Source organism: Trachurus trachurus, assembly GCF_905171665.1.
Source record: "Trachurus trachurus genome assembly, chromosome: 9".
NCBI lineage: Eukaryota > Metazoa > Chordata > Actinopteri > Carangiformes > Carangidae > Trachurus > Trachurus trachurus.
The window spans coordinates 10457711-10472537 of NC_139895.1; the positions used below are offsets into that span (position 1 = coordinate 10457711).

The following is a 14827-nucleotide window of genomic DNA, read 5'->3' on the forward strand; positions in this document are numbered from 1 at the left end:
AATCACTCCAGACTAATGGCCACTATCCACCTTCTCTCCAGTAACAGTCCAGACTGCAGGTCTCTCCTGGGAGCTGTTCATAAGATAAAACTACAGCGGCTGTAAGAAGAGGGTCTCTGGGAGGATGAATGGAGGGCCGGGGCCGGCGTCAGGTCATTAACGTGCCGCCGCGGCGCACACCCAGTGGCCCAGTTGTGGGGAGACTGCGCTGTATAAATGATGCTATTAGAAATATCTCTGAGAGAAGTGCGACTGATCACTTATCATCATGGAGCTGGGGTACAAATTATATTATGCATGTTTGAGGAGAGATATGAATGGATTAGGCATGACTGAGCGGTGGTGGGGCATTTCCTTTGGGCGACAGAACTGGTGGAGCGATATGAATTATACATCATGTAGCTATCATTCAGAAAGTGGGCTACGACTAGATATATGGAAGTAGGTTAACAGGAACATTTACCTACTACACCTGTGCATCTGTTTTTTTTTCAGATACTGATACCAAATCTAGTGGTTTTTCCCTTGATGGTAATCATTTTTGACTGAAATTAGGAGGTGATTGCAGAAGATATTTATATATTTTTAATCCGTTTGTATTATTCCACAACACTTTCAGAGCACTGGGATGTTCAAGAAACAAAATTGTTTTAAAAAGTCAGAAGCATAAATCCTTGAAGACATGACAAAATCCTTTTTCCAAATAATTCTTCAACTTATTGAGTACGACATTACTTAAAGGGGAGCTATGCAAGTCCGGACGCTTTTTCGCTGTTTTTCTAGCTGGCAGCTAGATCTAGATCTAGAGCTAGATCGTAAAAACGCTCCGTCGTGTTCCCGTCTAAACGGTAAAAACGCAAAAGTCTGCACCAATCTGCTCACGTTGCATATGCAGATTTCTCCCCAAAAAAACGCTTAAACGCAGAATAAAAAGTGAGTTCGCAACGCCACTTTTGCGTTTTCTGTTCAGATTGTTTCTGTGTAAACATACTGTAGCCATAATCGGTCAAAGTTATTGTAATCAGTTTGTGAATGTGTTTCTCTGAACGCTGGATGTCACGGTCCCCCCCCCCCCCATTTTACACACTTGGGCTTCAAGGTAAAAATCTTGCATAGTTCCTCTTTAAATTTAGTTTAAATCTATACGTCTTCATATGTTAGGCCACCATTCACAATCTGGGCATCACCATATATACGTATATGAGATCAAGTCGGTGATCTTCTGCCACAAACAAATCAATCACTTGATGCTGTTTCACTGCCTTTCTGTCCATCTGTCTGTCTACTACTGTTACGCAACCCTCCTCCGTCACCACTAGCACCACCTCCATGACGTCCAAGGACTCTACTTCAAAGTTTTCCATTAACCACCTGCTGGTTCTACTCCACCATCACCTCCTCCAGCACCAGCATCTAGACTACAGAGGCTCCATCCTGTCTCCTGTCTTCATATGGGTCTTCGCTTAATGAAGATGCTTCACATCAGTGTGGTGTAATTGCCGGTTTCCACTTCAATTTCATTGCTTCTTGTTGAACTGTAATTGGCTCATAGTGTATGTATGAGATTCACACAATCAAATGTGAACTGCTTCTTTTTGGGTTTTTTTTTTTTTTTTTTTTGGAGAAGAGTTTTCAAGGGTACCCTTGTAAACTTGAGAGTGAAAGCACCAAAGTCACAAGTGATCGTTGAACCTTTGTGGAAAAATAAAAGGTTTCAGAAGAGAGTCTTTGAGTGTGATGGGCTGACACCACAAAGAGTGGGATCTCTGCCTCTTCGCATGGATTTCTGTCTGTGACGACTGAACCTTTTGGTAACAGGTAAGTCTTCAAGTCTTGACTCATTCTTTCTTTCTTTTTCCTTTTTTGAGACTGGCACCAAAATCTGACATCACCAGTGAGGCTTCACATAGTTTAGGAAAACCGTCTTCTGCTTCCCAATTATCATTGTAACAGCACTCTCTTTTTTTTCTATTGCATTACCTTCAGTGGGCCGAGCAGAAATCTCTTAGAAACACAAATGAAGGAACCAACATAATTTACTAATATTAGATGACATTGCTGATGTGTCCATTCGTTGCACATTAAAGCAGAAGTAAGCGATCCGGTCGTTTTCGCTAATGCTGCATTCCAGGCAGGCTTTTGAAACCGTAAATTACAGCTTCAAGTCACAATTTATGATTTTGTAGCGTTCCAGGCAACCCACTCGTGTTTTTCCGACCTGTTTTACCTGTGAAAGTCACTATAACGGCCACTCGTAACTTCCGCCCCGTGAACTCGTACCAGATCGAACTAATACGACTTCACAGGTCGGAAAAACACGAGTTACGGGCTGCCTTGAACGCACCATAACAGTCCTCGTCCCTACGTCACCACATTCACGGCGTCCCTTGGCTGCACACACAGCCCTGCATGCCGTTCTCTCTCCTCATTGGATAAAAACTGTAGGATACGAGAAAAGTTTTCTCCTTGGCTCAGAGCAGAGCAGAGGGACTGAGAGACCCGTGTTTCAGACCAAACACTCTATGTAAGTGATTGCTGTTGGAAGATATAACTATTTAAGACTTATATTAACACAAATATATCGCTTACTTCTGCTTTAAGTGAAAACAAATATATACAAAACTATTTCCTTGGTTGCCATTTTTATACCTTTAAAAAGAAATCTATGGTCCCTTTCCTTCCGCTGGCGATCATTGAGGGTGAAAAGTGTCCTTCATTTTACACAACTTTTTTTTGCTCACTGCCTGCTGCCATTTTTGTCAATGTAAACGCACTTATGCTCTCAAAATAGTGTGAGTATATGACGCACACTATTTGTGACAGTGTACATTTGGAAGAAAATGTGTCATTAAGTAATAAAGGGGGGTACAGAACAGTACATGGCGATTGTCGTCTTTCAAAGGCTTCAGTCATCATTGTTTTAATCCTACAAAAAAATTATAATATGTCTCTGAGCAACACAACATTTTTGGGAACAGATTGGAGGCTATAGTGAATAGAAACAAGTTACACTGACATTGCTTTCCACTGCTGGAGACAGCACTTGGTGAGAAAAGGAATGAGGCTGAAATCACATTTCCTCTAAACTGACAAGTTCACTAAAGCCGGGTATGTAGCAGTAGCACAACTGACAAACAGCTTCTTCAATTAATAATAACACGTGGCATTTAGAGGCTCAATTGTCGTTCTTAATGGTGGACTTTTACACTGTGGCTCATTTGCACAGGATAAATTAAAGGCTTCTGACCACTTGTGTGGCTCTAATCAACTACCCAATTCCATATGTTGTGCTGTTTTGTTGTGTTTACAGTCTTACTTTTATTATGAGCTTTAATTGGATTTTTTTGTCCTTGTGCGAGCCCGTCTGAGTAACAGCACTTAACAAACCTGAATTTAATAAGCTCGACACACGGACCGGGAAGCCTGGAACACCGGCGCGGTGGCTAACAGAGTGGAGAAGCCCAGGGCCATTTAATTAGATTCCCTTTCTCTTCAGTTTTTTCCCATCCTCACAGCTTCTACTCCCTCGGTTCCTCTCCTGTTTGTTTGTTTCTAACTGCTACATAATTGATAATGTATAGACTTAAAAACTGGGCCTCGGCTCGGGGAGAGCGAGCGAGGGGAGGATGGCATTTTGACAGTGACAGCGTTCTCTGATGCTTTCTGATTTCACACCTTTTCTTCCAATTATTTCCAACAATCCCAGCGATCGATTCTCAGAGGACGGCCATGGGTCAATATTTTTCACTTAACAATTATCACCAGCAGCAGAACAGTGACCACAGTCTTGATGGGTGCATTCTGTTCAATAACCCCCTCCGCTTCCCTATTTTCTAAATCTAGGAAACTTAACATGCTCCCGGTGCTTTGAAGAAAATCCATTTACAGTACAATAGTGTGAAATAATCTATAACCAGCGTTAGGCCTTAATGCAAAAACGTTTTTTTCTTCATAGCATGAGTCCGGCTACTTCCACAGATGAGTCTACACCAATACTAAGCCGCAACTCCCAAGGCTTCGGGGATCAGACTGGTAATTTTTGGGGCAAGATGTCTCTACAGCTATTGGATGGACGGCCGTAACACTGGGTTTTCTCCTTGTGCGATATCGTTCCAATTAAACTCAATGACAGATTTCCCGCCGCCTGCCTCTGGTTTAAAGTTGGCTCCATGGGGCATGATATGGCATGATTAAAGAAAGTTTTTCCATTTTAATTTTTTACAAAACGTTGCTTTGTTGAATAGTTTGAAATATCACGTCATGAGAACTTTTTTTTATTATTATTATTTCTTTTTTCTTATTCACATTTCCATTTAAGTTAAGTTTGCCATTTCAAACTGTGTATTAAGCAGGTTAATGGAAACGCACCAAGAGTCCCTCAGGCTAACTCTGGCTCATCCGAGCCGCTGAGTCATGTGAGGTGCAGCAGCATTTTTCACGCTCTAAAGGCAAAGCTGACAAATTCCAGCCAGTATTAAATAACATATTGTGCAAGTGTAAGTAACTAACTGTTGACATTGGAAATCATCGCATCTGTATCTCAGATGGGGTGAAAAAAGGAAAAAAAGACTGAAATACATCTAGAAAGTATACATCTGTAGCCTTAGAGGCCGCCTCATTCAATTTTCACAAATGTGGTTTAGGTACAAGTCTTTTCTGAAGTCAGCTGTGAAACACAATGATTCCCACCAGTGTCATTCATGCCTGTTAGTCTGTCGCATCCGTCGCCACTCGGTTGGACAGGCATCTCCACACACACACACACACACACCCTAGTGGTGCTGAGGCTGAGGGAGTTGACCTCGCTCTATACTCAACCTCCGTGCCAGAGTGACTCCCTCTGCATTTTTCCACAGCGGCTGTTTCTTGCAATTCCCTGTCAACACCTCCTTGTAGCGTCGCACCGACTCGGAATACAAAGCAGGGAGGGAGGGAGCGAAACCTCTGCAGACCCACGGAGGCTGCGCTGCTGGCTCCTTATACACTCATACAGATACACACCGCAGGCACGCCACAGAGAAGTTACTAGTTACGGTTTAAGAATCTGAATGAATAAATATTCTGACTGATCTGTGGGAATTTGTTTTTGCGGGACAGTGGGAGGAGCCCAACCGCTGCCTCACAGCAAGAAGGTTATGGGGTTTTGACCCCGAAGGTTGTTTCAGCGTGGAGTTTACATGTTCTCCTCCCTCATGCCTGCGTGAGTCTTATGATACAGGTGCTCTGGATTCCTCCCACTGTCCAAAAACATGCAGGATACGTCAACTGGCAACTCAAAATCCTCCGTAGGTGTGAATGGTGGCAGGAAAGAAAACGCAGAAGCCAATGCTTCCCATGAGTGGATTGTTAAACAAGTCACAGCAGCTGCAGCTTTTCAAAACGCCTATTTATTACAACACCTGCACCTGAACTGTGCCAGCCATGTTTCCTCCTAAACTGTGGAATGAGCGACCATTAGAAATAAAGATGTCCCCCACCCTATACCTACTTTTAAATCACATCTTAAAACTTACTTTTATTCTTTGGCTTTTAACTCAGTGTCAGTCATCTGTTTGCTTTTAATGCTTATTTTATTCCCTTTTTTTATTGTTATTTCTATATTTATCCATTCCTTTATATTCTTTTTAAATTATTATTATTTTATCTTTATTTCTAATCCTCATTACGTTTTCTTACCATCTTGGGCTGTTTTATGTAAATCACTGTGCAGCACCTTGGTAAACTTTTATGTTTTGAAAATGTGTTATATAAATAAAGTGGATTGGATTGGATTGGATGTTTGAGTTACAAAAAAACAGTACCTACATTTCCTCTTATCTTACTGTAATGGAGAAAATTATATGACCAATAGACACAAACATTTTAAGGGAAATACAGTTTGAAAATCTGATTAGTATTATTGGCTAATTTAGGATTAACTGTTATATACTGTGATATATCATCACTTCCATATTACACATATATAGGGCATGAAGAACAGTGTGCCAGACTGAGTAAGTAAGACTGTATTTTTCCAAAGGAGTGATGAAACAATATTAATTCTTGTGATGTGCTGAGACGTTGGGAGTCCCTCTGTATGTGCATGTATCTGTGTACAAGCCCACATTGTGAAAAAAAAAGAAAAAAAATCAGCTGAAGCTTTTGTGCGCACATAAAATCCTCCACTATCCCTCATTTCTATTATCCCCTCTATTCATGCACTGTGTAACTCAAACAAGGTAATGGCAGCTTTTATGGCTTCCTACTTCGCCTGTTGTGAATTATTCTGCAATCTCTCCTCCGACTGGAGACTGATTACACACAGCACAGATTCTGTATGAATGCGACGGGGCCTGTACGTGGGCATGGCTATGATTCACATTATGAAAGAAGAAACAGAAAAAAAAAACTTTTTCAAACATAAAGCCGTCTTGGAAAACCCCCCCTTTTTTTTTACACTCTCTTCCTTACCGTTTTCTCCAGGCTGGCATAATAATGATTAAAGATGAGCCAGGGTGTACCGCAGTAGATCCCACTGTGTGATATACTCTACTTCACAGGCTACACACTAGTTCTGCACAATAACAACTCATGATGAGAAAAAAGGAGAAGAGGAAAGTCTGCCAAGAACCTCTCAGCAGCTGTGCGGCTAAACAAGTACCTCAAGTCTCCCCCTTTTACAATACCAATTTCCTCATACAGGCTCTAATCAAAGTGGACTGCTGATTAAATGAAAACAAATAGTAGCCCTATATTTCTTGCCGTTTTCCAGATTGAGGTGGGCTGGCAGCAGACAGCTCCAGTCTCAGGCTGATTTGCAGATTTTTTTTTCTTGATCCACACAGTCTCTCCCTTTATTCCTTAGGCCTGTAAATTGGCATGGGGAAAGCCGAGTCTCGGAGGGCTTTTGGCCAAATCTTTGAGGTAGAGCTCGGGCCTCACTAGACCCTGTCGGCCTGTCAAAAAAAAAAGAAAAAAAAAAGAAAAAGCCGCACCTCACTCACTCTCCGTATCTTTTTCTTGGGGATTTCAGAGAGATGGGATCCTTCAACCAAAACGACTGCGGTTTATTAAGGGAGCTTTTTTTTTTCCTGCGGAGCAATTTCCATACACGTCAGGTAACTTGTTGTCTGATCCCAAACCAGTAAATCAATGAAAGTTTTTTTTATACGCTGCCTTCTCGTGCTGCGTTTCATACATAAACGCAAGCAGGGAAACAATATCGACAAACACATCTCCAAACTACAAGATAAAAGGGTGAAAAAGTATTTTCAAAATAGAAGGGAATGGATATAGAAATGTTAGAATAACCTGGAGTAAAAGAGAGTAAATCAGTAATAATAAAATAATACTAATAGAGTATAAATGATTAATCATAAACTCCAGTCTAAAAAGGTCAGCTTTGACCCGAGCTGGATGATCGGACATAAGATCTATATCAGAGTGGACTGTCAGATTTAGTTTCGAGGCTGTGGTGGGCTGCGATAGATCTCATTCACACTTCTCTGCCTCTGCTTCATTCGCGTGATCAGCATACACACACCTCCGGACCGGCCCACAGAGCTTTAACCACTTCTGTGAGCATTCATCCACGGAGGTCGACCTGATCAGACGCCGGGAATAACTCAACTGGCTTTGCTTCTTTTAGTGCAGAGGAGCAGTGGTGCTGCTTCAAGCCCCCTCCAGATGTCTTAGCTCCTCAGCTGACACACTGGGAACGGCTGCTGTTTGAATGCATACATATACAGCACCTGCTTTGGTACTACCAACATCTGGAAATGCATTTTATGAAATAACCAATGTTGTCTTTTTTTGCCCCATTGAAGTTACTTGTAAATCAGGAGTTTGGGTTTGTTTATCTCACAAAATTTAAGGTTTCTTTACCCTGACATGTTTCGACAGCTGTCATCCGTCTGTTCTTCGTCACACCTTTATCAACATCCCGAAGACACAATGAACATTTTCAGTAGATTACTTGTTTGGCAATTTTGGGTGCATTCTTATATATGTTTTAGTTTTACTCTTCAGAAATTGTTTCATCTTTTCAAGATTGCTTCAGCAATTTCTTCACTTAATTCAGCATTGTTTCAACAGTTTATTCCGCTCATTCAGCTTCCAGCTTTCAGCATTCACCCGTATTTCCTGCAGGTAATGCATTCTCTAGTTTTAAAAGAAAATCACCCAGGTATTCACACGCTGGATAAAAGTCTCATCATTGTTGCCGTGATATGCAGATGTGTAGTTTATCCAGATGCCAATTAGATGCTTGTCTTTCTTAAGTTACTGGCAGAGATACATGAGTCTAGTGCTCGGCTCAGCTGTTTCAGCACCACGGACAGCGCTCACAGGTTGCTGTGCTGTGTGTTAGCGCTGAAGCAGAGCGGAGACGATCGATGGGCCCGACAGACAGAACACGTCACTTAGTTTGGTTCCTTCCCTGCTGCTTCCGATGAGTGTAAACAAAACTTTAAGCCCTAATTAAATTATCAGCAAAACATGGGCAAAAGGAAAACGACAGGGAAGTGAAGAGACAGTCAGAGACAGAGAAGAAGATGTGGGCTTTAAACTGCAGCTTCTACACTCCTCCCCCTGCTGATTTTTTGGATGTAAATAATAATTTTGGTGTTGAGTTAAGTGGGCCAAGCACCAGGAATCTGACTCTCTGATGCTTTCAGTTACTTTACGCCTGACCCACCAGAGCAGCAGCCTCTCTGTGTTCCCTGACCTCCTGATTTACAAATTAAGCACTGCTGATAACTATCATTTCACCATAACTATGTAATTATAACGGTGAGACTGTAATAATCTGCCTGGCAAGCTCACGCTCCATGTACGAAGACACAACGATAGCCAACCTCATCTGCTTGGTGCAGCCACTTGTGCCCAAATATCCACAGTTTTCCACTAGAGCACCATGAATATTATTTAAAGGTGTTAATATTCATCCACACTGCTTTAAACAAACAGTCCCTGTGCTGTGCATGCTGGAGGTCACAACTCCCAGAGGCTGTAACTTCATTAACAGCATAGGAGAAAACCAGAGGACACCAAACTGTACAAGCTCCACTGTTTCGGCTGCGACTATACCCTCAGTTTAATTACTTGAGATCTTAGTTGTGACTTTCTGCTTCCTGTATTAAATTTGTTCAGTGGCTGTTTCGCTGGGGGAAGGTGGTGTTTGATCTACATGTTAGAGAAGCAAGCTAAAAGGTTACTTCCAGAGCAGCCGGGCGGCTCCGGTTCGTACATCTAAAACCTTTCACACAAGGGCCCTGTAGCACTTCATGAAATACTAAAGGAATTTTTAGAAAATCAATAGCAAAGGTAGCCGGTGAAGGTGTAATGTGTGCTCCTCTGGTCCTTATCAGGCCTCGGACAGCAGAACTCTGGATCAATTGCACCTGATTTATGGCTTTTTAGGTGGAGGGGCAGATATGGAGAAGATTACAATTGTCAAGCCCATGGGTGACAAAAGCCCGCAGTCTCTCTGTGCCCCCCTGCTCTAATGGAGAAAAAGACACACCACAGCAATATGTCACTTTCCAAATGACGTACAGCAAAAGTGAACCCATGTGGCTCATAAGTCCATCCAGTCTGGAAACATATCGTCACGTACGGTCACAAAGACTCCATTATATAAGACGTAGGTAAGTAAGCACATTTAAACCAGCTCCCGATTGGCCAATACGTTCTTGTTCAGTCAGTTCAAACTGATTTGTTAACCCACTGCCTCGAATGTGACACTCACAAATCTAAACAAATGTCTAAACGGGCTCCTCCGGCACTGATTTTCCTTACAGCCATTACACCCTGGGGTGCAGTTAAAGGAAAGACCTTGTTGTAGTAAGGCGAGTCACATCTGTTAGCATCTCTAGTACACGGCAGTCATTTCAAAATAAATATGTGTGAGGACAGAAAGGGAGTTGCCATTTACTCTTAAGATAAAAGAGATTAAAAAAAAGACGTATTAAAGGACGGAGTGAAAATTAATGAGATTTAAAAACCCAACGCTCCGGAAAGAGCACTAACCTTGGCGTGGACGGCGTAGGAGGCCAGCAGCACAGAGGCCTCTGGTGGACAGTGAATCTCCTCCTCAAGGATCTTCTTCTTCACCTGCGGAGAAACAGAATATGAAATCAGCTTTGAGGTGCTGCTATTTTATTTTTTTTCCTTTCAATGCATTTAACCACCTGAACCACAAAGCCCTCTTCATTCATTCATTCCACCTCACCTTCCCTAACACAACAATCAATTCAGAATTAACCATGCAGCTAATGTATCATCTATGCCATTTGTGAAAACACAAGAGGGGCTTTTCACAGTTTCACATGGGGGATGGGGGAAAAGTTTCACCCACATTATAAACCCAGACAGCTGCTTTTTATCTTCAGTTTCCCTTTATATTGATTTCCACAAGAGCAGTGACATGAGTCTGGTGACAGGTGATCTAACCTGACTCACACACAATCAAAGAAGCTCGGAGAGGAAAGTGACGGCACAAGCTACATCCCGACTTTCTGACAGCCGCGCTTGTGACAGCCAGGATTTTAGTTCCGTAATTCCACTTTGCAAGTTGCCGTAAACAGCTAAAACGGGGACCAATTTTTTTTTTTTTTTTTGAGCCACAAAAATCAAGTAATTGGGTAAATAAACTCAGACCTACAGCAAATGGGTTACTCGCTCATTTTTCGAGAAGGTCTGGAAAGAGTGCAGACTGTGCCAGATAAATATTGTAAGGACTTAAGTGTCAGAGCCACATGGGGACCTATTAGACGCCGAGCCAGGAACTATGTAGCTCAGCCAACAGTATTTCATATGATCATTAAGCTGCTCCAAGAATATCAGGTTGCTAGTCAGCAGAGCATAATGACATGACAGAAAGTCCTCCACAAGCTCCAAATGGTAATTAAAAGGAGAACGCCGCCCATTTTATTTTTATTTCTGTTATTTCTGTGCCCGCAGGATATCTGATACTGTGTTTGTGAATGCACTACAGTCAGTGAGCGTGGCAAACTCAAGGTTTATGTCTTCAAGGAAAGCACAGTTCATGTTTACAAGTGTTACCTTGAGTGCCATGGATCACAGTAATAAAACTGAATCCTTAAAATGGGTGTCAATCCCCTTTAACAAGCTCCTTCCAGATTAAAGTGCCACTTTTTTTTTTTTTACCTGGTGTCAGTCTCCCAAAGCTCCGTCACCCGTCAACTTAATTGAATCACAAACCTGCACGGCCACATATAGAGCACAAAGCCGGGCGGTGAGATTAGACGCATTGGATGTAGTTATATAAGTGGGCAATTTAATGCTTCAAATCTTATCATTTGCAAAGCTGTCATGCTGTCTTCTTGTGTTTTGAACTGACAAAGGTGTGAAGCCAGAGGTGACAGTCCCCGCTAATCGTGGCGAGTGCTAAGAGGCCGGCGCCGCAATCTGGTTTTACAAATGAGACGATGTTGTTTGCAAAGAGTTGCAAGGCCGGGGTGACGAAAGGTGTGCATGCGTCTTTGTTTTTGTGTGTGTGGAGTGGACTCGAGTGTGTTTGAGAGGTGCGTGCGTCTATGTGTGTGTGTGTGTTTGTATCCAGGTCGGTGATCATTTCTGATAAGCACTAATCCAGCTGTCATGCCTGTGACGCTATCTGAGCAGAGGCCTGCTCCCGACATTATGGGAATTAATGAGAGCAAAGTTGTAAGGAGACAGGCGACGCACGGCGCGACACATTTGTATTCTTCTCCCCTTGTAGCTGTTTATCACTTTAACTGTGGAGTAATTTGTCAGCTGTGGGCTCTTTTCTTATTTTTTAAAAACAAGGTTTTCCTCTGAAATAAATAAATATCTTCAAAAACCTCTGAAAAACAGATTAATGGCACACATAGACATAGAATTTTTTTGTAAGTAGGTAAATGTCTCTATCCAAATGTTGAGCAACACAAGTGCACTGCTGTCTAAAGCCACATAACTAAACCAGCACACCGGCTGGGTATGAAGGGAGTGCTATGGGGGACGAGCATCCCATGGAGAATATGTCATTAACTGGGCCAATAACTGAGCCCTTAAAGCCTAATTGGTAATTGATAAATACGGCTGGTACCATTGGAGGATGGAGGCACAGTTACAAATCTCATCTCTTGTGAGCAGAATTGTGTGGCAGGCTCCAAAGGAATTCCCCGGAGAGTATTAAGTGGAGAGAAAGGGCAGCGGTAATATGTTGTGCATTGATTCCACATGGCTGCACACAATCATGACAGGGACAAAAAAGTAAAAAAAAAAAAAGAAAAAGAAGAAGAAGTGTTATTACAGAGAGAGCTCTGCTCAGGAACTCATCAGAAACTCTTGTAGATGCGTGCCCCCTGGCGGCACCGGATCAGAATTAGGAAGCTGCATGAGGACACGAATGCAGAGCATCAGTCAAACGCCTGGTATACATAGGGGGGAGGGGAGGAAGGGGGGGGGGGGTAATTGGAAATTTACAGGGCATTTAAAGAAGAAAGAGAAAGAAAAAAAAAGCTCATGTTCTCATACACTTATTTTGTAAAGCGCTCATTTGAACTAATTTAGTTCCTCAGAAAGATGACACCCACTTCTAAGAATGTTTTCATGTTAAAGCCTCAAACGCAGCAGCAGCAGCAGCAGCAGCAGCAGCAGCAACGCCTCCCCCCACCCCTCCCACCCACCCCTGGGAGGATTTACAATCAAGGAAAAAGAGAGAGAGAGGTTGTCTGCCCACTAGCCAGACAGTAATCCACAGCTCCTTCTTGAAAAGGCATGTTGGGTTTCAGGTTCGCCTGTCAGCCTGTGGCAATTTCAACTCACAGAGCAGCGGAGAAAAAAAGAAGAGAATGTGTCAGTCAGCGCGAGCACACAAAGAACCTGCTCATGAGGCCTTTATGGCATGATAGACACGAGTGGAAGAGATAGAGGGAAGATGAGAAGTTAAGAATCTCACAGGTATATTCTGGATCGGTTTCAGTTCGTTTTTACCTTGAGACGGAGAAAAGCTAAACTCCAAATATGAGCACAATGAGGCAAAACAACAAAGGTTGATGTTATTTGTTACATTGACTCACCTGCAGGAAGAAAAGATGCTGTGTGATGTCTTGCACCAGCTCCTCTTCAGCATTTTCAGGGTAAAACTTGGCCAGGAAGTGAAGGATGATTGGTTCCTCCTTTGGTACCTCCTGATCCAGAACCTGGGACAATGAATGAACCAAAGAAATCCGCATTTGCACAGTGGGGAGGGTAATGAATCCATTTCCTTTTCATGGATGCTACACTTTACATATGATCTGTGGGTGGGTGGGTGGCTCATCACATGGCTAATGGTTGTTAACAAGAAGAGCGGTACAACATTCGATTTCACTCACCCGCTTTTCCATCTTCAGCCAAGCGACTGTGTCCTTGATGTCGTATTGGAGCCCAAAGAACCATGTCTCCCTCAGGCCCAGAGCTCGGCATACCAAGTCGAAAAGGTCTTTTCCTTTCCACTTGACCTGAGGCATATACAGTAAATGTGTTGGTGTCATATCTTTGTCTCAGCATTTTCTATATAAAAATAAACACTTCATGTCTAGATTTTGTTGGATTAATACTTAAAGGGATACTTTAACATTTCGGGAAAATTGGCCCATTGCCATAATCCCTAGGAGTAGGTTCGTTAGCTTTAATTGTCGGTGCAAACTATTTTTAGAACGGCGGAGCAGAGCCGCGAGCTGCTCAGAGCTACACTACGGAGGCATGGGATTTCTTGGTTTCCCTCATCAAACTCATCAAATACACAATCCAACAACTCCAAAACATTCTCGTGGACAAGTTGTAACCCGGTAGTAGTGGTGAATGTGCAGGTCACAACTTGTCCACCACAGTGTTTTGGAGTTGTTGGATTGTCTTTTTGATGAGTTTGATGAGGGAAACCAAGAAATCCCATGAGCCTCCGTAGCGTAGCTCTGAGCAGCTTGCGGCTCTGCTCCGCCGTTCTAAAAATAGCTTGCACCGACAATTAAAGGTGATGAACCTACTCCTGAAACTATAGGGATTATGGCAATGGGCCAATTTGCCAAAATGTTGAACTATCACTTTAAAGGTGGGATCTTGCAGCATACAAAAAATTCTAAGCTAAAAAAAAAAACACACTTAATAAAAATTCAGTCTGTGAGCTTAAATTTTGACAGAATCATTCAAATCGTTCAGTGACTGCCACTAATTTATATGTATTAGCACGGGGAACGGAAGCACTTAATTCTTTATAAGGTTAAACGCTGAAAGCCATTCATAACATGATATGTCTCCCAAATCCAGACATACCGCTATTTCCATCATGAACTCGGTGTCTGCTTCAAAGCTGGGATCCACACACACACACACACACACACACACACACACACACATGTTGTCCTCGTGCAGCCGAGAACTAGGGGGGAGGTACATGATGTACACATATCCAATTTAGATAGCTTTCATCTGTAGCCTCTGAGCTAACTCCTGGTGGAAGGAAGGAAGCTGCTGTCAAGAGTATTCAAGGTTGGTTTAGAGGGGGGAAAAAATGAAGAAAAAAAATACTAAAAATGGCAAGAAATTAGGATATCAGCTCCGCCATGCAGCGGGGAGAGCGGCTCGGGGGCCAATCACAGAGTTCCTATGGTTAGTCTCTGAGACCCATCCCTTTTAAATGCTATTTATAAAAACCCATAATTGATAAAATTATCACCCCAGGGAAGAAAAACACAAACCTGCAACTAAGACCATGCTGCTCTTTGTAATTACCAACTGCAAACTTTGGCAGGGTTCCTCTCTAATTAAGCACAGAGACGGTGTCTGCAGATCATTTTCATAGCTCTGAGGTCTGCTGTGT

At 42.6% G+C, this 14827-nt stretch overlaps 1 protein-coding gene across 1 annotated transcript in view; it reads right to left on the minus strand.

The window, feature by feature from the left end:
* Window positions 1-14827, minus strand: part of nf2a (NF2, moesin-ezrin-radixin like (MERLIN) tumor suppressor a) — a 35743-nt gene that overhangs the window by 19302 nt on the left and 1614 nt on the right. Inside the window, exons 2-4 of the mRNA XM_083979243.1 lie at window positions 13344-13469; window positions 13047-13169; window positions 10009-10092 (exon numbers count right to left, since the gene is read on the minus strand). Of these exons, the coding sequence (XP_083835369.1) occupies window positions 10009-10092; window positions 13047-13169; window positions 13344-13469 (333 nt within the window). The remainder of the gene's footprint in view (window positions 1-10008; window positions 10093-13046; window positions 13170-13343; window positions 13470-14827) is intronic.